Raw genomic sequence first — 27,814 nt, 5'->3', positions numbered from 1 at the left:
GAGCAGCAGCAGCAGCAGGAGCGTCGTCGTCGTCGTCGTCGTCGTCGTCGGTGCGCGAGGCGAGGCGGAAAAGGCTCGCGGCGCTTCCGGCCTCTCTTGCCGCCCCCGCTCGCCCTCCTCCTCCTCTTCCTTCCTGTCCCGGCGGCCCCGGCGCTCGGTCGGCGTGGCAACCCTGTTCCCTCGCGCGCCTTTGCCGCTCCTTCGGCCGCGGATGCAGCGCCGCGAGGACCTCGCCGCCCGCCTGGGCCGGGGCCCTGGGCCGGCCTCGGCCTCGTCCGCCTCCGGGGCCCGCCTCCAGGCGCCTCCGGCCGGCCAGGCCGCCCCGTCGCGTAGGCCTCCCCGTGGAGGCGGCGGCGGAGGCGGGGGTGGTGGTGGTGGTCGCGGGGCCCAGCCGCCGCCCCTGCTGCCCCCCTCGGCCACCGGCTCGGGCCCCCCGCCGGCCCCCTCCGCCGCCCCGACCCCGCTGCTGCCCTCGGCCGCCACCGGAGGAGGAGGAGGAGGAGGAGGGGCCGCCAAAGCCGAGCCGCCCGAGAACAAGTACCTGCCGGAGCTCATGGCCGAGAAGGACAGCCTGGACCCCTCCTTCACCCACGCCATGCAGCTGCTCCAGGCCGGTAAGAGGCCCTCAGGAGAGAGAGGGGGGGGAGAAGCGGTAAACGGGGTTGGGGGGGACGGAGAGGGTCAGACCGAGGAAGGCCGACGCTCCGATTGGATTTGGAAGAGTTTGTAAACCACCCCCCACCCCCACCCCACCCCCCGCCGACTTTCCCTTGGAAAAAAGGACCCCAGGCTGGTCATTTGAGGGAAAGCTTGCCTGAAGAGAAAGGTGGTGAGGAAGGACCAAAAAAAAAAAGGTGGGGATCAGGATGGCCTCCAGTGGGAGGGAGTTCCAGAGTCTAAAAGGAGCAGCCCCAGAGAAGGCCCTCCTCTCCCGTGTCATCCCCCCCCTCAGCGCGCCTGTGAGAGAGGGGGCGGGTGGGTGGGACGGAGAGAAAGGCCTCCCCTCATGATCCAAGGTAGCTGACATCCAAGATGTTTAGGGCTTTGTTTGTTAAAACCAGCACTTGGAACGGTGGCCTGATGTAATGACTAATTATTCACTTTATTGGGACCCTTTTCATCTGACTGACGTCTCTGAAACGGGACAAATTTGAAGGACAAACTTAATAGTTATTATGATTTCTTCTTAAAGCGGCCCTTAAACGTGTTTCCCCTTCGTTGCAGTCTTTATTTCCCCCCAAATGCTTAGGAATAAAGGCACAGAGGTGCAGGAGATGGGTGGGTGGGGGCTCTTTTCTAAGCTTGGGGCCTTTGCCTGGCCTTCTCCCTGGAAGAAAGAACATGGTGGACCTATTAGGAAAAGAAGGAAGGGAGAGACGAAAAAAGGAAGATTACTGTTTATTTATTATATTTGGCTGTTCTCACGAGCTTTTTATGGCCTTACCCCAAACTAATCATTTAATTTGGGTTTTTTTCCCCTCTCTTGTGCCTGTTAAATCACTTTTGTCAGCCTCCTATTATGCTTCTTACTGCTATATTTATTGCTTTATTTATTTTTTTTATACTTTTTTTCCTTTTGTACTAGTGATCCTAATTTTAGAGAGTAGGTTGTCTGTATGTCATTCCATGTGAATTTTATTTTTAGTTCTGTACTGTATGCTTATATTATGCTTTTCGTTCGCCACCCAGAATATTGGCGTTGCCCCTAGTTGTGGGGGAGGGGGGGCAATAAACATATATCTGAATTAAAAAATTAATACCTTTATATACCAAACTGGTTATATACAAGACTCTGGGCGGTTTACATCCCAAAAGAAACGAGCATAGAATAAAATGAAAATAAATTTTAAGTAATGTACTAAATATGAACACACTTGTTGATAAACAAGACAGACCACAACTAAAATATTAAACACAGGTAAGGTTTAAGATCTTTGCTCAGACAAGACATTGCAATGGGAGACAAAAACAAACCCAAAAATTTTGGGTTTAGTTTTTTAATTTTTATTTATTTATTTCCTTGTGGTTAGTTTTACGGATTACAATTCAGTGCCATGGATGAAAAAGATCCACAACAAATTTATAGCAAATGTTTGCAATAGATAATATAATGTTTAGGCCTATTTGAAGGCTACAGGCAACTTTATCTGGATTTCAAGGTAGACCTTTTGCTTTTTACTTTTGTTAGTCTTTTTCAGTATGTATAACAGAGTGAAAATCAAAAGGTTTAAGGCTTCTCTAACACCCAAGGCACTTTATTGTGGGCTATCTCTATTACTTACTATGATTATTTATTGTTATATTCTATACCACACTATCTAGCGGCAAGCCGCTGCTCTGGGTGGTTTCCAACGGTGAGGGTAGACATAAAAAGACATCTATACCCCGCTCAGTCCACAAAATACTGTATAATAATATAAAACTGTACAAGGAGGTTGACACTCCTAAAAGCCCAGTGTCTGAAATCCTTCCCAGACTTGAGAGTAGAAGGCCTGCTGAGAAATGCTCCTAATCAGTTTTTTTGGAGGGGGGATTGCCCCGGATTTTCCAGGGACTGCATGAAGTGTCAGAAATGCAAGGGGACATGGCCATAAATCCACCTCAGATTGGAAAGCTTTGTGTGTGTTTCCTGGTGTTAAGCTCTGCATGGTCACCCTGCAGCAAGCATGTTTAGGAGATGAATTAGCACCCTCGGGGTGACTTTTCTTTTCTGAGAAAACAGTTGGGGAGGGGTTGTTACTCGGATGGGGGAGTCTTTTAAGGCTGTACACACCATGCTTTGCCTACATCTAGACTGTTCTCCTTAACTACAAAGGAGCCAGTGAGCTTTTTCTGAATAGAGACCATTCTGAGGGTTGTTTTGTGAGGGAGGGGGTGTTATGTCTATTTTCAAGATAATCAGCCTCTGTTGCCTCCCATTGTTTTCCACCAAGCTTAGAAGCCATTTAGGGTGCAAATACCATTTGAGAGTGTTCCTTTTCCCCAACATTTTGAGATAACATGCTGATCATAACGCAACTTTAAGATTGGATCATTGTCTTCTCCCCCATCTCTTCTCCTTTTTTTTCTCCAACAAGGGACTTGGCGGTATTTTGAGGTTTTAACAGGTTCTTCTGCAGTTACAGTACCTTAGTTTTATAAAAGCAGCAACTCAAATGCCTGCCACAAAAGCTGGGTGGTTCAGACCCACTGTTTCAAGACTCCCAGGACAGATCTGCAGATTTGTAGCTGAATGTGGCTCCTAATGGAAGTGCCAGATCGCTGGAAAATTGACAGCTTTCCTTTTGCTCCCAGAATTTGTGCTGAACTTGTTTCATTTGCCATAAAAACTCATTGCTGCCAAGTTATCTTGCTTGTGTAATGACTGAGTAATTATTTGTGTACTCTTAAGTCAATTCTGACTTGTGGTGACCTTTTCCAGCATTTTCTAGGTATAGGGTACTCAGAAATTGTTTCTCATTCACTTCTGGGGGCATCCTTGGACTGTGCAGCTTGCCCAAGGCTACACAGGCTGGTTGTTCTCCAAGGAGGCACAGTGGGGAATTGAACCCTCAGCTTCTGGCTTCACAAGCAGAAACCTAACTCACTGAGCCATCCAACCACCTGTTCAATTATTCTCTTGAATAATCTTCCAGGATGTTGGAAGTGTTGTCACATGTCTACCAACACAAGGGCCTTTGCACAAGTTATTTAGTGACAATCGTTGGTTTGTCTGAAGGTGCATTTAGTCAGGAGCAGCTGCTCAATTTAACTTCTCCTGAAAGACGTATTCACTCCCCTTTTTCCCTCCAGTCTGGCGTATGGCCTTTGAAATCTGCTTCCATTGGGAAAGGATGTGTTTGAGGTCACTACGAGGTTCTGTATGGCATTTCCCATCTCAGCAGAACTGGAGATAAACATAGGTGGTACAAGAGGCGAAAATAGTAATCTGAAGCCAAATGATGACTTTATCATGTGCTTGGAAGAAGATGGAGTGCTTAGCAGCACTCCCTCTCGGTTGCCTGGCTATGCGGTGCTGCTTCGGTGCTGTGCAGTGTTGCTGCCCATTTGGTTCCAGTCATAGTCAGGACCTCAGGTGGGGCGGGGGCGCCACCCGTCCTGGCAGAAAATTAGAGGGAGTGTTGGTCAGTGTAATGTATTTGCTCCAACTCGGTAACAGATGACACATGTTTCTATGCCTTTTGTCTATAAAGATGGAGACAGACAATTAATACTGCCATCCCTGGAGATGTAATCTGATAACAGGGCACTTCAACCTCATTAAGAATTTATTTTTTTTTTTCCTCTTCAAGAGGGCCACTTTCAAAGCACATAGCAAAATGCTGTTAAAAGCTAACATTTCCCAAGAATATATCAAATGCAACGCCAGAACCTATCCTTAAAACTAGTTCTGAAGACATTTGGCCCTAGGAAGGAAGAAATACTGTTTAGGCTGCCCACTATAAATGCTCAGGAGGCGACATGGACACTGTCCAACACCTCCCAAGAGGGAATCCTGCAATGGTTCTTCTGCTACGAATATAATAAACTCAGTAAGGGATGGAAAGACTCAGAAGTCTCATTTGTTGTCCAGTGGGCTGAAGTAATCAGAGCTCCTGTCCCTTTTGTTTATAGAAAGTTAACCTTGTCAGTCCCTTTCAGCAACAACGGCAGAAACAAAAGTTCTGTGGCACCTTAGACATCCTACTAATTTAATTCATTGGTTTGAGTTTTTGTGGCTAGCAATCACTTTCTTAGATAAATGTGTTTTGTTTTTGTTGCACCTTTAATAGTGGCAAAAGTTACACCTTTCCCCTTTTGTGTTATGATTCTTATGGCCAAATAACAGTCTTACCTAACAGTGCTTGCATTGTTTTACTTCTGCATTCCTAGCGCTATGTTTCCTAAGTAGTAATATAGAGAAGGTTTGGGGAAATCCAGTTTTTTTCCCCTCCTTCTTAAGTTTGAGGCTGGTGCTCCTGTAACTGTTCAAGGGAGGAATAGAGGCAGGAAGCTGTCCACAATGGAAAGGGCGAACCATTCCAGTCCTCCTCCATAGACCTCTGGAGGCTGGTGCAGGGCCCTGAGGTCCCACTGACACCACTTATATGGCAAGATTCCTGGTTGTACCACTGTTGGAGTTCTGATCTATATACTGTAGGGAGGCACATTTACAGGGCTCAGGGCCTGCACAAGCAGATGCTTTCCATTTGCGCATTTAGGAAAAGGATGCCATGCCCAATCACCTCTTACTCTAGGCAAGTCGGAGCGTTCTGACCAGTTGAAGTCCTTAATAAAGGGGCCGCTAATGGATCTGTTTGAAAGGTTGTATTTATTGCACTGTTTTAGAAGGTGTTCATGTTGCAGAAAGGACTGTGTTGATCAGGATTCAGTGAATTAGAGCCAGAGAAATTTCCAAAGCATTTCTGGTTCCCTTGTTCTCTCGTGCAAAGACAGGAGTTTTCAAAGCAGGGCTATTTGGGTATATTTTCTCTTTCCATCTTGCAAAGACAGAGCGCTTTGTAATCGACCTCTCCGTTCATTGCTATGCGTATACACACAAGTCCTTATTTCATGCCTCTCTTGGAAGCAACCAGAGTGGAAATGGCAGTCTTTGTCTTCTTAAAACCCTCCTTCCCCATCTTGACAGAGCCTAATCGCCACTGTGCAGCTGCTGTGCTTTCAGTCTTTTCTTGCATCATGTGAAACCAACTGCCTGGAAATGACTGATCAGAATTTAGAACAAAGGGGAATTGCTAGATTTGTGACTGTTCGGTGAGATGTGGTGGGTTCTTGATGTAAGGACTAGTCAAACTGGTAAAGCAGAACCCCTACAATTAAGTCAGATTTGTTTGCTTTTCAAACCAATTCATTGGTGTTGTTTATTTAATCTTGCAGGATGAGGAGCCCCTTCCCTATTTTCTTTTGTTTAAGTGAGACCCTGCAGTTTCTAAGCTTTAGTTGAGCACCTAGATCCTGTCATAAGAGAATCTTGAGGAAATAAAAGCCTCTAAAGCAGTTAATTCCACCAGCAATAAATTCCATCTGTGAAAATATAACCAGCAAAATCCTGCAGAAGGATCTTCCCCAAAGAACCTCTAGTAGCACGGCTAATTTACATAAGATGTATCATTTCATATGCCTTTTATTCTTAGGCAGTTGTAGTCCTGTATGCATAAACAGCTGAAGGCCTTCCATCAAATACAGTGGTGCCCCGCATAGCAACATTAATCCGTTCCAGGAAAAACATCGCTATCCGGAAACGTCGCTATGTGGGGGGGGGGGAGGAACCCATAGGAACACATTAAACTCTGTTTAATGCGTTCCTATGGGGACAAAACTCACCACTAAGCAGGAATCCTCAATCCGGCCGCCATTTTCGCCGCCTTGGTAAGCGAGGAATCAGCACGAAAACGCTGCGGGCAGCCATTTTCTTCCTCTGGCGGCCATTTTGGAACCGCCGATCAGCTGTTCCAAAACATCACAATGCGAAGATCGGTAAGCAAAGCGCTTACCGATCATCGCAATGTGATGTTTTCCCTATTCGATCGCAAAAAACGCGTCGCTATGCGGATTCGTCGTTAAACGGTGCGCTCATTAAGCGAGGCACCACTGTAATTGTCTGAAAAAGCTCAAGTCACTGTGTGAAAATTGGCCTTTGAATGACCTGCTGCTTCTTGACCAAATCATAACACTGTAACAGTGGCAGAAGCCACAGGCAGCAGAATTATTATGTTATGTTCTCAGGCTTCTGACCTTTGGCTAGCTGTATCTGATCAATACTATATGGGTCCTGGCATTTCTAAACCCACTGTGTGGTTTTAATCTATGTTCCATTGTTTCTCTTTTCTTTTTTCAGTCACAGAAAAAGAGTTCCATGGCCCTTTCTTTTATCGTCCTTATTAACAAACTGTTTGTATTCTGGTAGTTGCCTTACCATAACAATTTTATCATGGCATTATCTGTTGCTTATTTTATGCTTGCTTGTGTGCTTTTTTTTATTAATATTATTAACGTCCTGGTTTCAGGTTGCTTGGACCAGTGGACATGAATTAGCAAGAGGATAGAAAGGTGAAAAATGATCCTAATAACCACAAGGCCTGCCCTAATCCTTCCCTGTGAGGCTTTTTTTCCCTAGTCAAATTGGCAGTCTTCCCTCCTAGAAGCTGGATTTGAGTTCATTATGTTCCCTTAATGACTGCACATTCCATGTTCTAACACCAGATTGGTCAGCCTGCAGGAGTGTGATTCACTGTAGTTGCCACTGTTTAGTGTCTGATCTCTCAGCCGTTGTTAGCCTTGACAGTGGTATTCTTGTATATCTACATTTAGAGTATTTTAGACCTCATTTTATCCAAAACGGGTTTATAATTAAATTCATTTACTTCCCAAGTTCTGAATACTTCCTGTTAGATCAAGGTGGCTCAAAAGAAGAGAAGGGGAAAGCAGCAGAGAAGTTCCCACAGAAAAGTCATGGCCAGCTGTTGTGGCCATGATTTTTGCCCAACTTCCAAATGGCCGAATGAATTTATGATAGATGCTACAGGTAGGAGATTACACCCAGCAATGTATTCTGGGATGAAAAAGCAGTTGCTGATCTTCATTTCTGCAAATGCTGCAGCCCAGGTCTGATTTGCATCTTTCAGGAAATGTGCAGGTTCTTACGTGGGCAGACAGCAGAAGGATAAAGAAAGGCAGCTGCTTCAGTTTCAACACCGCCTCTATTTCTGTTGCAAAGTATGTCTCCACTCTATAAAAGATCAGGCGTGTCTGTTTTGCCAGGCACGTACTGGGAAAGCTGCAGTTGTTCACACTTGGTGATACGGATAAATCTATAGAAGCAGAGGAGTAGGTCTGTGTGTGCGGCAAGCATAAACCCTGTGCACAGTTTCCTGTAGAGAAGCATGCGAAAATGCATCGTGTTTGAAGTCTTTATCAGCTTCAATTTTAGGTGCCTGTGTAGTCCCTGTATATAACATGCTTGGGTCTGGTTATCCCCACTGCTGCCACCGCCCTTTTCTTTAGATTTTGCCTTCCAGTCAGGGTCAGCAGTGGCCCCAGAGGCAGCTTTTCTGTGTAGGAGCAGCTTGACCAGAAGAAGCCTGTGTGCAGCCTAGCTAGGACAGTACAGGCAGAGCTGGAGAGTTCTTGTGTCCACCCACACCCTCTGGGATGCTTCCCTCAGAGCTGGCTTGGATGCTTTCCAAGCAAGTTGTTGAGGGGGAGCGAAAGGGACTTGCAGCTATTTGTGTGGCATTCTTCCATGCCTGCATATGCAGGGCCGTCGGGGAAGGAGGTTTGTAGATAGCAGCCCGGATGGCAGCAGCATCGCCCTGGCCCCAGGTGTAGAAGCTGTCGACAAGGTCAGTTTTGTCCCCACTCCCACCCACCCTGCGGCAGAAAACCCTGCTCACCCACATATAATTCAAGAGATTCTCAAGACAGATCTGAGATTAAACTGGCTTTCTTACTTCCTTATCCAAAGGGTACTTCCCCCCCCCGCCCTTTTACATATATAGATATAGATATAGATATGCATGCCTACCAGTTGAAAACCTCTGAGCGCTCTCAGGCTGCTCCCATGCGATCACCAGTGTAATCAACCTAATTAAACAATCTGCCTCAAAAACATGAACACTGATCACAGTGGAAGGGAAATTACAGTCTGCAGAATGAACCCCCAACGGAGTGGTCCAGCAAAACTGATGGCCCCTCAGAATATAATATATACCGTTTTTAAAATCTTTATTGAAAGAACATGGAAACAAAACAAAATAATAGTACAAGTCTTTCAGTAGAAATGTATAATCTGATATATTGCCTTCATACCATTGTGTTTTGCATCATTAGAATATCACACCAAAGATTGACGAAAGTGGTGTTGTCATTCTTAGTAACATAATAAATAAAAGGAAATCATGTGTAGAAAAAAAATCATATTGGGATTGTGGTCCTTTAAGGAATTTGAATAGGCGTGTTAATATTTCCATTAGGGCAGTGTGCCACATTCTTCTTCTCCATGGCTGTAAATGACAAGTTCCCTTCGAGTTTGTGGCAATTTCCCAACACATGGCCATACAGAAAAAGACATTAAATTGCTTATGAATTACCTGTTTGTTCTTGCCTGGTAATAAGGACAAGGGAGCTCAAATATATATAATTTTACTGAAATTATAAGAGTAGACTTTACTATGTATGTTTAGTTCCAGTTGAGGAAAGCAATCAGTTTTAAAATGTGTAGCTCTCAATTGAAGAAATTGGTTTCTATGCTTGAGTAAGTCTCTAGCCGTGTTTAGCGGCTTGTGGGTTAAAAACCTTTAGCTTGTGTGCCAAAAAGTAAATAAAAGAAAAATCTCAAGAAGATTTCTGCATGCTTTACTTGAGTTCCACAAAAATCAGACTGCTATTCAAGATGTTGAAATCGTGGGTGGGAAAGCTGCTCAGGGTTACTTTTTAAAAATATATGGAAAACCTGCAGAAGAAAGTCTGTGTTTTAACCGTGTGCACAGGTTTTCACTTAGTTTGGGCCCCTTGCCTGCAATGCAGGAATTTTCATTGCTCAGCTTTCCTGCCTTTAGACCTACCTTTGTTTGTCCTGTAGTTCTTGGGTAAATTCTTTGACCTTCTGCGTCTTGAGCCCTTGCAGCCCCACATCCTCAGAAAAGCTATGCTACACGTCCGAAAACCCTGGCCCACATAGCTAGGAATGCCCGCTTGCACATCTTAGGTTTCACCCGGCACTGCCTGAGGAAAGCGGTGCGGGACTTGGAAAAGAGCCTCCTCTTGTCAGTTGCAGGCTGGGAGCTTGCCAGGAAGGTTCTTGGATTCCCTGTTAGTGCCAAGTTCCCACCTTCAAATGCTTGTCATTACAAGGAGAGCTGGAGCATATAATTCTACTGGGAAGATCACGTCACAGTGGCTCAGGAAAGATTGTGTCGTTATGAAGTTTGCCCCCCCCCCATTCCTCCTGGTACTCATTACAGCTGGCTGGAAGAGCTTGAATCTCCCAGTAGAACCTGGGCCTTCTCTGCCCCTTTTTAAAGGAATGTTTGGGATTCTGTTCAGGGTTACAGCAAATCTTGTTATCTGTGAATGTGTGCGTCTTGGTTTGAAGATTGCAAAAACTGGCCTAGATCCTAGAAATCTGTTCAGTTGAGCCTTGGGCTGAAGGTAAAGCAAAAAGTGTGTTGCTTATATACTGCCCCATAGCACTTAAGGCAGTCTGTGGGCAGTTTCAAATTAATTACGCAGGCTATGCATTCTCTCTCTCCTCCCCCCCCCCCCGCCCCGCAAACTGGGTATACAGTGGTGCCTCGCTAGACCCTGCATGACAGGTTTTTTTTGCTAGACATTGACTTTTTGCAGTCGCTATAGTGATTTGTGAAATAGTGATTCCTATGGGGCAATTTCGCTGGACAGTGTTTGGTCCCTGCTACGCAAACCGATTTTCGCTAGACAACAATTTTGACAGCTCCCTCCCTCCCTCACAAAACAGGTTTTCGGGACCTAAGCTTCGCAAGACAGCTATTTAAACAGCTGATCGGCGGTTTGCAAAGCGTCTTTCCTATGGCCGATTTTCGCTAGACTGATTTCGCTAAACAGCGATTATCATCGTCTAGCGAGGCACCATTTAGACTCTAGACTCATTTTCTTGACCTCCGAAGGATAGAAAGCTGAGTCAGCCTAAAGGCTCAGATTGAACCCCGGGTGGTGAGCACAGTTTGGGCTGCAGTACACCAGTTGAACCGCTGGGGCACCACGAGGCTCAGTAATGTGGGAAATAGAACTTGTTCCAAAATGGGTGCTGCCTTGATTGAAATGAAATAAGGAACCGCAAAGCATGCTAGTAGATGGTTGATACTGACCACTGAGAAATACGTAAATAAATGGTCAACATACATACGATGCATAGATCATTGCTAAACAAAAGTATTTTTCAAAACCATTTTGTGTGACTGGCACATAGTGTACTGTATTATGTGAAAAAAGTCATTTGCAGTATAAAGCAAATAATAATGAGATGGTGGTAGGCATTTCTAGGATATAGCCGTGTTAATCCGACATGGCAACAGCAGGGTGGATAAAAATCAATGTTGCTTTTTTAAAAAAAAAAAAATCTAATTGATTTAAACTACAATTTAATTTTTTTAGTTGCGATTTAAATGAAATCCACCCTGTGTCTTTACCAGATGTAGCTGTGAAAGGCCTTCTTCCCTGATGATTTAAAAACCCGTGCAGGCTCACAGAAGGAGGTGTGGTCTTTCATATAGCCTAGAGACCTTAGTCATTTCTGGAGGGCAGAAAATTAATCTAGTTTATAAAAAACAAGGTCTAGAGAGGCTGTATATCTCCTGAAGATGCTGTATCAAATGGGCTGCTAACAGGATACCAGTTGTGATTGTGCATGTTGCTTTTTTTGCAGTTGTGTTTAGTAAATAAGTATACAACAGCATTTTGCATTTAGTGCCTGCTTATATTTTGTATCAACTGTTGAGTCCCTGTTTCCTTTTTGGGTAAATAAAAATTGCTACAGGAAAAATTAATAGTTTCATTTATCTTTTGTTTGGCAGGTGATGGGGTGTGTTTTTTGACTTGGCTCAGTTTCTTTAAAAAAATCATCAAGGTCTCGTTTTTCATAAGACATGAGCCATGCTGGTCCTCCTTGCTTACTTGTAGAGTACACTTAAGTGTAAAGTGCCGTCTCGATTGAAGGATGTTTTGCCTTCCCTAGAAATTGACAAGATTCAGAAGGGAGAGTCGAAGAAGGATGAAGAGGAGACCTACTTGGACTTATTTTCCCATAAAAATATGAAGCTGAAGGAACGAGTTCTGATCCCAGTCAAGCAATATCCTAAGGTAAAGGCCAGAAAATACCTTGTCGCTTCTGTAAGTTAAGGCTTGGCTTAAGCATACAGTGGACCCTCTACTTACGGAATTAATCCGTATTAGAACGGTGCCTGCAGGTCGAAAAGTCTGTAGGTCGTGTCTCCATTGACCTACAATGCTTTGAAAACCGATTAATCCGTAACCAGCCGTTTTTGTTCCATTTTTGTTCCATTTTGGTTTTTTTCTGGTCTGTAGGTCAATTCTCAGGCTGCAAGTCGAACCTAAATTTTGCGGCCAGAGAAGTCTATAACTCGAAAAGTCTGTAAGTCGAGGGTCCACTGTTTTTGGTCTCCTGTACGTAAGAGTGGGCGACCCGGTCCCCTTCAGGTATTTCGAACAACAGTTCCCATGAATCCGAACAAATGGCTGTACTGGTTGATGCTTGTGGTTGCTGTAATCCAGGCGATCTGCCAATTTTTTCTGTATGTTAGTACTTTTAATCCTCTTCCAAAAAGGGTGCCATGATTGAAACTAAGACCATTTGATTTAAATTGTAGTGCAAATGTGGGAGCTAATACTTCAGTGTACCGTTCAGTCCAGAAGTACTTTGCCTATATACAGTGGTGCCTCGCTTAGCGACGTTAATCCATTCCAGGAAAAACGTTGCTAAGCGATTTCATCGCTAAACGGAATACAGAAGCCCATAGAAACGCATTAAAACGTGTTTAATGCGTTCCTATGGGCTTAGAAACCGACCTTATGCGAAGATCCTCCATAGGGGCGGCCATTTTCGGTGCCTCTAAAAGCGAGGCAAAACAGCGGGCGGCCATTTTGGAACCACCGATCAGCTGGCTGAAAATGGGGGCTTTGTGATGATCGCTTCCCCGCGATCATTGCAAAGCGATTTTTCCCCATGGGACCATCGCTAAGCGATCGCTCTGGCGATGGCCAAAACCCCATCGCTAAATGATTTAATCGCTCAACAGCAATTGCTAAGCGAGGCACCACTGTAGGTAGCTTTATTTTGATTAGTAAGTAATACATAGGGTCTACTTAGTTTTTCAGACATGGCTCCTCCTTTTTAGTGTTATTTCTCTGAAATGAGTCATGACACAGTGTAATATGTCATTCGTTGCTGTTCATCTGAGATTGTAGGTAATTTTTCAGACCTGCTAAGGATCAGATGTTTGTATCGTGTTCTGATATATAACGCCATAGAATTCAAAGAAGGTGCACTTTTCTTTTTCAGAGAACTTTATATTGTGTCAGCTGCCTATGTTGTGGTGTTGCATTAAGAAGTTCCAGAAAGAGAAAAGGACCTGGGAATGCAGGGACTAGAAATGGCCAGGCCTTGGGAAGGCGGTGGTGGGCCTCTGCCACTCCCTGCTTTGGCATCAGGACTCAGGGCATGGAAACAAGATTTCCGACATAGAAAACCACAACAGTGGGATAGTCGCGAGGGTTGGTATCCAGGATGGAGGGAGGCAGGTTAAGTGAGAATAAGTAGCTGGAAAGAGAGAAATGGAATCCTTGTATATCCTTTGTTTCTGGACAAATGAGGGGCAGTTTGAAAAGGGAAGGGAAGGGGTGTGAGATGCTGTCATGGAGATCGGGTTTCGAGAGAGGGGAAAAGTGTAGAAGGCTAAGGCACACCATAGAACGGTGAAGATATTCTAGGCAAAGGGAAGGGGGGCTGACAGGGATTTGCCATTTACCAGGAGACCCGCAGGCACCAACGACAAGTGGTGGCAGCATTCTCAAGAAAAGCTGCCTGGCTTTTAGTACACCCTGTACCAAAAATTGGGAACATGCAGTGCTGTGTTTTTCCTGGAATTCTTGAGGTCAGCACTGATTAAAACATGGAGCAAAGCAGAATGCAGCCAAGTGAAAAGAAGCCTCTTGTTTTCCTTCTCCTAGTTTAACTTTGTTGGGAAGATCCTGGGACCTCAAGGCAACACCATCAAGCGTCTGCAGGAAGAAACCGGAGCAAAGATCTCAGTTCTGGGGAAGGGATCCATGAGAGACAAGGCAAAGGTAAGGGCTCCGGGCTCAAATGATGACGAGTCTTATATGAGGGACCCCAGTTAATTTTTTAAAAAATTTAAACCAGTGGAGGATTGGTTTATCCGTTCAAGGCCCTTTAAGCACATGCCCTAACGTTCGGGAGTTTTGCCTATTCCCTTTTAGGTTTGATTTTATCAAGGCTTGTGGAGTCAATCTCTGAATGGATGTCAGTTTCCCCCAAATGCTTTTGGAGAATCAATGGGGATGTGTCCCACGTACAGCTGTTGATGTTTGCTTGGGCAGGCAGCTTCCTGAGGACCTTCTGACATTTTGCTCTGTCCCTGGGATCCTCCTTCACCTTGTGCACTGAAAAGCAGTATCAGAATAGCTCAGCCCTAAAGAAAGCGTTCTGGCATAGGCTGAGTTTTCCATAATCCACCAGTTAATCCAGATGATAGCCTTATTTGGCTGTTCAGTACCATCCTGTACCACGTGCATGGAGAGCAGGGAAGGCACGTTCTGAACTAATCCTGACCTTCTCAGCAGCCACACTAGCCATGCTGCCAGGCCATAGGTGACATCAGTCTGGAAGGTGTGTCTGCACACACGGGAACAGGAGTACAAAGCATACACACTGGTCTTGATAGGATTTAATCATTCCTAGTTGGTAGGAATCACTGAGTAGAGCTAGTATGTGTCTTCAGACATTATTGAATGGAGGTCTGTTCTGTAGATGTATGGACGGCCTCAGCAAGTTGTTCAATGTAATTCCACTTGTGCCAGTTAAAAAGAATGGTGAAGTTAACCTCACAGGGAGAACACTAACAGTGACTTTTTTGGGCCCCTTTAAATATTAAGGAAAGATCACAGAAGCACAGAATTGTAGAGTTGCAACAATACAGCAGGACCCCTTCATCTGTGGAATCAATATCTGCTAATTCCAGAGGCCATGCTTTGTACAGTAGGATCCCCATATCCATGGGATCAGTATCCACAGTTTCACTTATCCACAGCCCAATATATATTCCATGGGTCATTTGCCATGATTGGTCTTAATCTCTCTGGTTACCTGTTGTAACCCCCGGGTGTTTCCAGGAGGAAGAGCTACGCAAAGGAGGAGACCCAAAATATGCTCACTTAAATATGGACCTGCATGTCTTCATTGAAGTATTTGGGCCACCGTGCGAGGCTTATGCTCTCATGGCCCACGCCATGGAAGAAGTCAAGAAGTTCCTTGTTCCGGTGAGTAACGTCCTCTCCCCAAAGAGAGGCTTTAGTGTGCTTTAGTAGTGACAGACTGTGAAGTCAGATCGATTGCAGTGTAGCATGTCCCATGAAATAAATGCAGCTCAAAAGGATCCATAGGAGACGTGCTTGGAAGATTTATCTCAGTCAAGAACTCCATTGACTTGAGAAGAATTTGAGCGAATGTTGAATATTTCATGCAAGTTGATGCATTTTGCTTAGGTGTTCTCAAACCGTGGTCATCCAGAATGTCCGGGACTAGTTTGGGTGATTGGCCTCCAGATTGTTTGTTAATGAAGGCCAGCAGATGCACCAGGTGGCTGTGTTTTAATTACTAGTGCTCAACTGACATTTAGCTCAAACATGATTGGAACAAACACAGATACACAGTTGATCCTCTTTCTGGAAGAACAGTTTCTTAGCAACCAAGGATAAAGAGGGCCTTGTGGTATTTTGAAGAAGTAGGTGTAAGGTTTACCTTGGCTGGTACTCCATGTTCTTTCGATTTACAGCATTTCCTTGAGGTAGGATATCCATTCTCTCCCCCCCCTCGCCCCATGGAGTGATATTCTAATAGCTCTTTCTTAGCGCTGAAAAGCAGGAGAAAAGGAGAAGCATGCAAAATAGTTAATTATTCTATATGAGATCTCTGGATACCTTAGTGAAAATTAGCCCTCCCCAAAAGCTATTAAGAACGTTACTGACGAACATATAACATCCTTTGGAAATCAGGAAAGAAAAACTTTAAATATTTTCATCTGTTCAAAGCAATTTTTGATAGCTGTCTTTCTTAAAGAAAGGTTGGACAGTAGAGAACGTAACTCTAAAAAGAATGGATGCCTCATGGTATTGTAGCCTGGGCTTTATTCACTAAATAAAACTAATAATAAATCCTCAGCTATTTTTAGAGGTAGAGTGAGAGCCAGACTTTAAGGGAGAATAAAATTCCAGATGTTATTCTGTTGGATCTCTACTGTTTGATTTCCTATGAAATGATCTGGCCTGCTTCAGGATGTACCTTTAACGCAGCTTTCCCCTGCCTCCCCTGTTTTTCCTTTCACCCATTACAACTGTGTTCTGTCTGTGCAAAAGCTGAAGGTCCTGGTCTGACGTTTACGGTCTTGAGGAGTCCCCATTGCACAGACCGGCCTCAGAAACTGAATTCACCACTGGATCGGGAGGGGAAAGTTTTCTCCTCGGGTGGTACTGCCTGTGCAGCAGGGAGGGGGCAGGGATACAGCACAGACAGATTTGCTGATATGTTGGTGTGTGCTTTTTGGGGGGGAGGGGATAGAAACCAACCCCTGCCTCCTGTGAGCAAGAATGAGCAGCTTTATTCTTGGGGGAGCCGGCTCTGAGTGCCTTCGACTCCCAGGGAGCCCAACGGGAGGGAGTGCAGAAATGTTTTGCAACAGCTGCTGCATCAGCCTGGGTCGCTCCCACTTGCCTGCTTTCCAAGCCTGCTTGGAGCTACCAGCACAGAATGTTGTTTTGCACGTCTCAACCTCCGTCTCCTCGTTGTCTTCACTTAGGATATGATGGATGACATCTGCCAGGAGCAGTTTTTGGAGCTGTCCTATCTCAATGGTGTCCCAGAGCCAACCCGTGGCCGAGGGCTTCCTGTGAGGGGCAGAGGAGCGGTTCCCCCACCTCCGCCTGTCCCTAGGTAACAAACGGGAATGTTTCTAGACATCCTGTGCAATTGGTAAGAGCTCAACCTGGTTGCCGTTGCCTCTTTTAAGCAGTGTCGTTGGGCTCCAGAGACTTTGGCGAAGATGGGAAAGCAATGTCCAGGCTTCACAGACATGTTGGGTTTTGTATTTTTGGAGTGGGACAACCTTGATGGCAAGTAGCAAAGAGGCAGTAGCAAAGGCACAGGATGGTCGTTCCTGTTATAGGTGCAGGTCTCGAGTCTTGGTTTGCTCCCCCAGTCGCAAGCTGTATGTATCTCATTGGATGTGGACCTCAGAGAGGTGCTAACTGTCCAGCACGGTGCAAGCCTCCCTATGCTCTCAGTAATGACAGAGCAGCTTGAACTGTGGCACTGCCAAAATACTGCGCAACACGTGGGAGCAAAATTGGACATTCTGAAGTCACTCTTCCTTGCAAACTGCTTCTAGCCCTCATGGCTTTAAATCCAGCCTGCCTCCGGTCAGCCTTTCTTATCGTGTGGGGGGAGGGAGGTATTTTCAGTGTCCCACCCAGCTGCCCTTTGCTTGACCGTGGCTATTTCCCCCCCCAGCTTTTCTGCATTTAGGTATCACGGCTCCCAAACAATTCCAGCCTGCTTACCTACCTTTCTTCGCCTGCCCTGGCCTTCATGCATTGGCCTTTTTCAGTTATCCTTTGATCCTTAACACAAATGAATTAAGAAATCTCCAAATTCTTCAGTGTCAGAAGTGGGCCCAGTTTTGTAGAGCTTTTACATGCACATTGGAGGGACAGAATCGGTATTGTGTGCTTTGGCCTTAAGCAATACTGCTTCTCCCTCTTTGCATTGAAGATTTTTTTGTAAGTCACAAGGCTGTGAAGGCCATGCTAGGTTTGATAACCCATGAACGGTGTTATTCCTGTGTGACCTGCAGTTGAAGCGATTTCCGTAGCTAATACTTGCTGCTAATCCAAGCTTCACGCCAGGATCTCTCTGGCTCTGCCTCGTAGGACGGGTTTTAATGCAGATAATTTTTCTTACTGCTCTCTGCTGCTCAGGCCTCAGGGGGTTTAGCTTCGCTGCTGGTGCTGGATCAGATTTCGTAAATGGTCTCAGCCTCACCGTGCATACACTGCGTGTCCTTGACTTTGCTTTCTTTCCTTCCTCTCTAGGGGACGGGGTGTGGGGCCTCCTCCACTTCCCCCACGTGGAGCCCTTGTGCGAGGGGCCCCCGTGAGAGGTGCCATCACAAGGGGAGCAGCTGTGGCCCGCGGTGTCCCCCCTCTGCCACCCGTGAGAGGGGCCCCTGCTCCGAGAGCCCGCACCGCCGGCATTCAGAGAATACCTCTTCCACCCCCTCCTGCACCAGAGACCTATGAAGATTATGTAAGAAAACTTGGAACTCTCCATCCTTCAGAGTTGAAAGGCAGATATTTTGGGCATGCAGGCTGTTTTACACCCTGGGGAGGTGATGCCGTGAGCCAAGGTTCTCGTAACTTTGCTTTGACACAGGATACCGTACTGCAAACGATCGCAGTGTCCCTTCTGTGCTGTCCTTTGGGCCTCGCTGTAGTTTTTTTAAAAAAAGGAATGGCACTAGAGAATGAGTAGGACTTGCTTCTGCTGGGACACACGCTTCCATGGAGGGGAGGTGGCAGTGGCTGCTCAAGGCTTCCATCTATCATTCCCAGAAACTGGTGCTCAAAAGGGCTGGATCAGGGGTCTGGAAGAAGACTGCCTGTATAGCCTAGGTGAGGCTGAAGTATGGAAGCAGTAGTTTAACCTGCATTAAGGGAGATTTGAGCTTCTCTGACAAGTCCCCCATGTGACGCTGTTCCTACTGCCGTTACACTTGAGACTGTAGTCTGATTCAAACACAGCTTTACCTCTTTCACCCGTTCACATACCATTGTGAAGGACCTCTGGGGCTCGCTCTTAATTGCACTCTGCATCTTGAGATCCTGGTTTGTTATCTGAGATGAAGTTGGTTTCCCTGTTGGGGGAGACCATGGTTTGACAAACACTAGAGGCTTTTAATTGCATTGTGTAAGAGGAAAGAACTGAGGGGTGGAACACGTGGGAATTCTCTTGGCAAAAGTGGTGCAGCTTACCAAGGCCACCCCTCAATCCCCATCACTAACCCCCCTGATCCAATAAAAAGAGAATCACACCTCTGAAAGTTTCAGGGACACACAACGCTATCCTCAAACAAGGATAGTTTCTGCCCCTTGTTATTGCCCTCTAAACTGCATTTTTTCAAAACCAGAAGTTGACCTACTCAGGAAGCCAGGTGTGTGTCCTGTGAGATTTCAGGGCTTTGGAAATGGGGCTCATGAATGCACACCCCAACCCTCTATGACTGTCCACCAGGATCCCAAACCCTTATTATACCATGGTTAGCTCAGTGAATTGGAAGTGGCTGCAAAGCCAGAGGTTGGGAGTTTGATTCCCCCCACTGTGCCTTCCGGGAGAAGAGGCAGGCTGGGTAGCCTTGGGCCAGCTGCACAGGAGTCCCAGGGCTCCCAAGGAAGAAGGGAAGGGTAAACCACTTCTGAGTATTCAGAAAAGGGTTGCTATCAGTCAGAACCGATTTGACAGCACTTCATGATGATGATGTCTGGAGTGGAAGACAATCCTTCAGTCACCTCTTTGACAACCCCCTCAACTGCTGGGTGTGATTGTATCACGTCTGTTCATTTTCTGCCCTACATCATTTGAACGTGCCTTGTATAGAAAAGATGCTCTGCTCTCTTGAGTTGAATCCTCCTGGACTGTTAACTGCTGGCTGTTGCTGATTCCTTCTTTGTCTCTGCATCCGTTTCAGGGCTATGATGATGCTTATGCGGAGCAAAGTTATGAAGGCTACGAAGGCTACTATAGCCAGGGTCAACAGTAAGTGCTCCCTTGGGTTTTTTGGCTTCATTGGCACGGCACGGTCCCAGTTGACAAATGTCTTGGGAAGAGTAAACCTCAAACCTTTAGTGGGTGGGCCGTTTGATTCTGTTTCAAGAGGAGGATGGGTCACAAAAAGTAGCCTTGTCAAGCAGCACCGTGATCAATGGAAAAGTCAACCCCCAGTGGTAGACTTAGAACTCCTCAGCAAAGGATATTCTTCCTCCCGAGGAAGACAGTGGGCTCCCAGAAGCCTTCTTTATCCTCCTGTCCTGTTGCTGTTGGCATCATCTCTCCTTTCCTGCTTACAATGACCCCATGTAGTTCCACCTAGATAACGCTTTCTTTGGTGCAGAGATATGGTGTGGAAGTAGAACGTCCAAGGCACTGCAAGAACCAGGTGTACAAAACAGCCTTTCACTGGCAGAAGCGTGAATTGTACCATCATAACCGTAAGACTCAAAAAAAGACAGCCACAGCAGTCTCAAGAAATAATTATGATTCATCTTGTGTTTTTTGCAGGGAAACAGAATACTATGACTATGGCCATGGTGAGGCTCAAGAATCATATGAAGCATATGGTATGTCTAACTTCCAAGTGCAAACAACACAACATTTACAGTAGTCTAGGCTTCTAGAGAAATGCAGCTGGGTATAAATGTGTTTTTTCAGTTCAGTGCAGATCTCTGCTTAAATTGAGATCTGATGTTTAATTGGTGTTGAGAAATGCTTGTACAGATAATCTTAAAAGCAGGGAAATCATAGAAAAGTATAGTAAGAAAAGCTTTTCTACAGGAGTTCATTCATCCTGGGTGCCCGTAGAATACACTACAAATTGTCAGCCCACATTCATAAAGTTCAGCTTATCTGTCTTAATTGTTATTAAAACCTGGGCCTCCCTTTCTGACTTACCAAATGTCAGTCGGCCTCACCCATAGACTTCCCAGCCTCCCTTCTTCTAAAACAGACTAAAACTGCAATGTCTGTACGTGTCTGTCTTTGTAAATGGGGAACCTGAGCTTCTCCAGAGACTGACTTCTGCATTCAGAAAGGGCTTCCTTTCTCATGGGCACATGAACGTCATGGAAATCCTGGAGCTTTAAACTGCGCCAGTCTGGATGGCCCAGAGATTCTCTGCTGGTGTAAATAAGATGGAACCAGTGGCACCCACAAAAACCAGTCCCAGGGGAGTTTCCTCCCCTCTACACTGAGGGGCTGACAAGCTGCTGTGCCGTTGTTTCCGGAGCGGCTGGCACAGGGTCTCTTTCGTCTCCACTACTCCTACCCCCGGTCAGGACAGCCCCGTGCCCAAGCCCTGTGTTGACGAGCTGGGGACCAGATCCATTGTGGGACAGAGCTTCTGGCCATGAACTCAGTTGTCCCCGTGGTTTTCTTTGGCACCTCCTTTCCTGGGAACCTGCCAGTTGGGCGGAGGCGGGATGATGAAGCTCTCTGCTCAGCTGCCAAGCGGTCAGCTGGGCGGGGAAGCGCTGGGCCGAGCTACTTCTGCAGTTGGCACAATGGGCACCACGCTGGCTGGCGAGCAGTCATTGGACCTGCCAGTTCGGGGTGGGGGGACGGGGCTGGACCGGCATTCGTCCCATGCCTCCCCCTACCCCTGGCGATCGCTGCACCCGCTCTACGGTTTGCCCCTGCAGAAGGGGGTGGCCCCCGCTGGCCTGCCCCCCCAAAATCACTGCCTCGAACATTCTCCTGGGCTCTTTTGCAGACGTGGCCCCCCTCGCGCTTCCTTCGTTTGCTGGGCTGGCGTGCAAGTGTGCTGTTTTTCTTTTCCGCAGGTCAAGATGATTGGAATGGAACCAGGCCCTCCCTCAAGGCCCCTCCGACCCGGCCAGTGAAGGGGGCCTATCGAGAGCACCCCTACGGACGCTATTAAAGCCTTCGTGCAGGGGAAATAATCACTTTTGGGGCAAACAGTTGTTTCTGATTCAGTTGTATCTCCCAGGATTCCTGTTCCTTTACCCACAACAGACAAGTAATTGTCTCCCTGATTTTTCTCTGGCTCCCTTTTTGCTCCCACCTCTAACCTTCCCCCACCGACACCCCTGCATTCTGGCTTCTGTATGTAGTATTTTAAAATAAGTTAGATTTAGCCAAACAGGGTTCATTTTTTTAAAGTGTGTAGGCTGCTTTTCTTTCCTGTTTAGATATTATAAACAACTGTACCTTTAAAAAGAAAAAAAAGAGATAAAAATGTTAGTTTCCAAAGTGATATGCTTGCTTAACAGTTATGAGATTAAAAGTTTGTTAATCTTTTAAGTATTTTTTTTTCGCTTTTTTTTATTTTTAGGCAACCCATAAAAGTTGTAGTTCCAGAATCCCAAAGTAGGGTACATTTCAAAATTCAGGGTTGAAATTTGTGTGTGTGTGTGTGAATTAAAACCATAATGTAATGATAGTGACTGCCGCAGTTTAAAACTAAAGTCAAATGTCAAAAGTTTGCCCTTAAAAGCAGATTTCTTGGTTAATCGTAAGTTTAAACGTTCATAGAAAGGAAGCCTCCTTAACACTTTTAAACTATGTTTCTTTTCTTCCATCAATTTTCCTTTTTTGTTTTTTCTTTTTTTAAAAAAAAGTAGGTTTGTAACAATGGCTCTCTAACCATTTGAGTTTTGAAATCTAGCCCCCCCAGTGTTGAGATGCTAGTGGTGGAGGTTTTCCCCGTAAAAGGTATTCTTAGTTTAATTCTGCATGAAGAACTTTTAAGAGAAGTGGACATCTAACTGCGCTGTAATTTTTTTATATTGCTCTTAACTGCCCAGTGTTTTGATATTAGGAAGTATTAAACAAATAGCTGTGCATTGTGTCTTTTTTTCCCCTCTCTCTCTCAAAGGAAGAGCTGAACACTTGAGTGTTTGCAGTGCCTAAGTCAGTCAGGCTCCAAATTGGCAAAACTCAATCTTTTAAGCCATTCCAGTGACATGTTTGTGTGTCTCAACACTAGCATTATGTTAAAAAGGGACTTTGCAATGGAGAATTCAAGGAGAAAGAGCTTATTTTATACCTAGCTTTGTACACGGTCCTCCCATTTTGTTCTTGGAAGATAAAAATGCTACTACATGTGTAAGCCTGCCTAAATAGGTAGCTAAAAATTGTCAAGATGTCTGCAGCAGTTTGTCAATAAAGTTTAGTCCTTTTTTAATCAAAGTAAATGTGATGAATTGTGATTTTTTCCCCCCTAATTTTGGTCAAAAGTAAAAATAGATTTTCCTCTTTTAATAAATTTAAATTAATGCTAAAGTACATGGTTTGTATTTTATTTTATATATATATATATATTTTTTTTTAAAAAAAGACAACTAAAATCCAAGGTGTTGTTTAAAATGGTGTGTTCCAATTTTTTTTAAAACTACTGAGCCGAGTGAGCTTAAGTTTTAATACAAAATTGTTTTTCACCCCCTGGAAGTTGAGCAGTGGTGCCAGAAACTGGGCTTTGCAAGGCAGCGGTTATACCAGTGGTCCGTTTTGCCAAGCTGTTGAGACCCATCGGCTGGCTTTTTAATCTCGAGCCCCTCCAGGCAGCTGCTTTTATGCCTGCGCCTCTGGAGCTGCTGCTGATCTCAAAAGGACACGGCGACATTCTTTAACAAGCCCCCGTTTCCCTTTGGCGATACACTTGTGTAAGGAATGTGCCCCATGGATTGCACCCTCTCCGGAGAGAGGCGGACAGGGTTGATCCAAAAGTAGGCGTTGCTTTGTCAAATTAGCGTAGTGCGCTTTTCCTAGAATCTTCAAAAGCCTTTTTTTAAAAAGAAAAAAAAACAAATAGAAACGTAACCTTCCTTGTTATGTGGCTGCAGATTTTGCTTCTCTCGAGATGACTGCCTGGGTTCCAGAGCAATTTCAGAGCACAAGCGGTGGCTTACGCAGGTTGCCGGCAGATTCTTCGCAAGAGCCATTAAAGAAGGCACATAGTACAGCTTTGCAAACAGCCAGCCTGTCCACGTAATTCCCCCTGTTAGCGATTTGTGGCCTCCGAGGGGGAAAGAGAGATTGAAAAAGAGAGGACAAGGTTTCCTGCCCGGAAGGAAGGTGCAAATCACCGCAGGCTGCACAGCTGAATCGCTGTTCTGAAGCCTGGCGTAATAACAGATGCCTTTACGTCCAGTTTGGGGGGGAGGCGTTGTTTGTAATCTCCCTAGTTGGCAGAATTTTAAAATTGGATATTTGCTGGGATAAAAACTGCTTGGGGGTGAAAAAAAAAGAAAAAGTCCACTGTTCCTGCATGATCGAGGAAAAATCCTTTTAAAAGCCAAAAAAACAACAACACAAAAAAGGTTGTATGTTTAGATTGTTATTTTAAAAAAAATGTAAATAACTGAATTTTCCGCAACGGTTTGGAGTCAGCTTTCAGGGTTTAATGTCTTGCTTGATGAAAAGATCGCCCAAAAAACCCCCTTTTAAAGGAAAAGTTATCGCAGGAGAATTCAGGATGTAAAGCTAACATGCACCGAAAAACTCAAAAAGGTAACCTAAATGTCTAATTTTAATAGCACATTTCTTTTTTACATAAACTGTGACAGCAACTTGCATAAACTCTTTTTTTAATTACTATTATTACTGAAGAAGTTCTTCACGTGTTAATTTTCATGTAAAAATTTTTGTTTTTTTTAAAAAAAAAGATGGTTTAAAAATAGATAACTTAAAATACATCCACTTGCTTTTGCATAAATTAGTGATAATGTTTTAATCCTTGTGCCCTTTTGTCAATACAACAAACCGTAACTTTGGGCAAAAAAAAAAAAAACAGAAAGAATCAGACTTTAAATATATATTTTAAAAATGGATGTAGCCAGTCCTCTCTGTTTGCCAACAAAATCTGCTCAATTAATTCAAGTAAATCCACAGCCCTTTAATGGCCCAGTATTGCTGTTCACTATATTGAAATTTCCAGTCTTTAGGTGTTAAGTTGCATGTTTTCTTTTTTTTCCTGAAGTGTTTCAATTGCATGCAAATATTTCTGTCAAAGTTTTGTTTTGATTTTTGCACAGTTCTGAGGGGGACTTACTCTCTTTTTTCCGTTTGCAGGAGGCGAGCTGCCCATTGGCTGAAAACAACATTGGCTGAGAACTTACTGGGTATGTATGCTTTTCAGCTGTTTTTACCTGTCTGTTTCTGGAACCAACGGCTCCAGTAAATCACTATTTGCAAGGACAGTAATTTTGGCTCACTAATTACTAGCACTCAGTTGTCGTCCAGTTTTGACTTTGGAAAGGAGATCAGTGATGGGGTGAGCAGAAGGATAAACACGGCTGAGTATGGTTGTGGGTTTTTCGGGCTCTTTGGCCGTGTTCTGAAGGTTGTTCTAATGTTTCGCCAGTCTCTGTGGCCGGCATCTTCAGAGGACTGGAGTAGGAACTCTGTCCATGTTCTGTTGGTGCAGAGATTGGACAGAGTTCCTACTCCAATCCTCTGAAGATGCCCATGGCCACAGAGACTGGCGAAACGTCAGGAAGAACAACCTTCAGAACACGGCCAAAGAGCCCGAAAAACCCACAACAACCATTAGGTCCCGGACATGAAAGCCTTCGTGAATATGGCTGAGTATGTTCCTAAAGAAAAAATGTATTCAAAAAAAAAACAAAACCCTGAGTTTTGCATCCTGTACAGAACCTTGCATATTTGGGGAGTAAGTTTATACAACAGAACTAAACTTCCACAAATATAATACTGTGTTGTTATCACCTAAAGTTTCCCATGTGATTACAGAATTTCAGCCGGGTTGGAAAGCCTATGGCCATGCAGATAGCTTGGACTACAATTCCCATCACCCCTTGACATTAGCCACACTGGTGGGGCTGATGGGAGCTGGAACCTATCCGTACCATGAGTCCACCTAATCCCCCTGTTCCTAGCCCACAGAAGGGCCTACCACAGTGTCTGCTTTGGAGCTGTAGGTTCATGCGGATGTTGCCAGCAAGCGTTGCCAGCAACCACCGTCTTGCACGGCCCCCTTTTTAAAAACAATAATGCAGTAATAATAATTGTCATCTTTGCTAAAGATTTGGGAGGCAGATAACAACTGGAGACTGTCTGAAGGAACAGAAAATGAAATGGCTGAAATATCCAACAAGCCGGGCAGAAGGCATGATTCTGGGAAGTCGCTGCTGCTCGCAGGTCCTTCTGTTCGCCACGTGGGTCCCCTCATGGACACTGAACCAGTAATGGCCAGTCTGGGAGATAAAACTAGAAGAGCCCTAAACAGTTGCTGAAATATTTTGGACTAGGAAGGCTGGGAAATGTCTCAGCGGTGCCGCTGGAGATCAGAGACGTTGGGCAACATACATGCAATGCTTTGAAACAAACAAAAAAAGTTTTTTTCCCAACATCAAGCCTGCTCTAGGAACCCCTGTCCAGTTTAGAAACAAGATGCACACTCCCCGCACACCTTGTTTACATGTTGGGGGGGTGAAGCGCTTTTGTCAAGGCTGATTCCTTGTGGCAGCAATCATTGCTCCCCCTCCACCCCAGCAAGTTAAAAATGTGTATGGACCTGGTCCACCATATTTGCATTGCAGAGCACGCTCCTGTTGCTGCCAGAGCCATGGGTTCTGCAGCAGTCCTGGGGGTGAGGAGCTTGTTCCATGGGAGAGAATCCAGTACAGCCGTCGCCGCCGCCTCTCCCAAAGTCTTGGAAAGAAGTCTCTGGGCAACTCTGGAATTCCCTTCGCTTTTGGCAAGAGCCAAGATGGCTGCTGAAGGGTGGCACGTGGTCCCCTTTTGTTCACAAGTTAGCTAATAAGTAATGGAATATCTCCCTCTAGTGGCATCAGAAGGATAACTTAATGTAGTGTAATTAAAACAAAATAGTCCTGTAGCTTTTAACTAACTTGTTTTTTACGGCTGAGTCAACCTTGAGCTGACTACCTGAGCCTGGGATTGAACTCAGACTGTGAGCAGAGTCTTTGCTGCAGGACTGCAGTTGACTTTACAGTGGTGCCTCGCTTAGCGACGTTAATCCGTTCTGGAAAAACCGTTGCTAAGCGATTTCATCGCTAAGCGATATTAAAAAGCCCATAAAAACGCATTAAAACACTTAATGCGTTCCTATGGGCTAAAAACTAACCTTTAAGCGAAGATCCTCCATAGGGGCGGCCATTTTCGGTGCCTCTAAAGTGAGGAAACACAGTGGGCGGCCATTTTGAAACCGCCGATCAGCTGTTAAAAAAGGGTCACTTTGCCATGATCGCTTCCCTGCGATCATCGCAAAGCGAAAAAAAACCCATAGGGACCATCGCAAAGCGATCGCTTTTGCTATTGCAAAAACTCCGTCGCTAAGCGATTTCGTTGCTCAACAGAGAGATTGCTAAGCAAGGCACCACTGTATTCTCCTTTCTGAAGCCTGGTGGCTTTTTAGAATGAGAAAGAATTCTGGGTGTGCAGGCCGGGAATGCAGCACAGATGGGAAGGTCTTGGTCGGTTATCAGAGGCAGCATGATCTCTAAGTTTGTACCTGTGGGTCTTAAAGGCACGATCCATAAGCCACCGTTTTAGACCCATTGTTATATGGTGATTGCAAGATGATGGCTGATTCTGTGTTGGGTATCATTAGCTTTCTTTTTTTCTCCCCTAGGTGGAATCTTCAAATCCAAGGAGATGGCTTGGAGGCACTCTTAAATAATGTGTACTGTTACCAAGAAGTAGTCCAGGAAAATTTGTAATACCTGTGTTCTGCAGTTGGGATTTAAAAAAAAAATTTTTTTTAATTGAACAGTCCTGGGGACTCTTGCTGAAACTGGTAGTGTTGACAAATGAAGATCTAAAACATGAGGTGCAAATGTGTTTTCTAGTACCCCAGGGAGGAAGGGATTTGCCCTCTCAGCACCGCCAAAGACTTCAGGGAAGAAAGGTGGAAGACGGATGCTCTCATCAGCATCCTGTTGAATTGAAGCCCTTTGCTGGCAAAGGTTCTCGTAATGTACCGGGCAGTCAGATACGATTGTGGAAATGATTTTCAGGTTTTCCATGAAGTACTGTTGAGTCATAGCCTAAGGAGACGTTTACTTGGGCCTTTTCGTGTTTGATCACACTGGTTTCTGGAAACTGCCTCTTCGCTTGGTTTGTCACTTAAGCAAAGAGTGCATGGGACCCGGATACCGTTTGAGTCTGTTCTCTAGCTTTGACTACGTTTTAATAAAGGCACTCTGTTTTTTAAATAAAGCACAATCTCGTGGTAATCATTTAATTATTTTGAGC

General features: G+C 45.1%; 1 protein-coding gene across 2 annotated transcripts; it reads left to right on the top strand.

Moving 5' to 3' along the window:
• KHDRBS1 (KH RNA binding domain containing, signal transduction associated 1) lies at positions 1–27,778 on the top strand. Of its 2 annotated transcripts, XR_012080982.2 has the most exons (11): positions 1–614; positions 11,711–11,835; positions 13,723–13,839; positions 14,905–15,051; positions 16,587–16,720; positions 17,878–18,091; positions 19,530–19,597; positions 20,120–20,178; positions 21,397–21,593; positions 24,647–24,696; positions 27,192–27,778. XR_012080982.2 is itself a non-coding variant. In XM_072979566.2 (9 exons), the coding sequence occupies exons 1-9, from the start codon at positions 212–214 to the stop codon at positions 21,492–21,494; spliced, it is 1,365 nt and encodes a 454-aa protein (XP_072835667.2). In that variant the 5' UTR covers positions 2–211; the 3' UTR covers positions 21,495–22,770. The 2 variants fall into 2 exon arrangements, 1 of the variants encoding a protein (XP_072835667.2); XM_072979566.2 differs by lacking the exons at positions 24,647–24,696; positions 27,192–27,778 and having other exon boundaries at positions 2–614; positions 21,397–22,770.
• The last annotated feature ends 36 nt before the right edge of the window (positions 27,779–27,814 follow it).

The sequence above is a fragment of the Pogona vitticeps genome, chromosome 9 (genome assembly GCF_051106095.1).
Source record: "Pogona vitticeps strain Pit_001003342236 chromosome 9, PviZW2.1, whole genome shotgun sequence".
Taxonomy (NCBI): Eukaryota; Metazoa; Chordata; class Lepidosauria; order Squamata; family Agamidae; genus Pogona; species Pogona vitticeps.
Note: the sequence above shows the minus strand (reverse complement) of the source record. Positions and strands in the feature narration are given on the sequence as shown.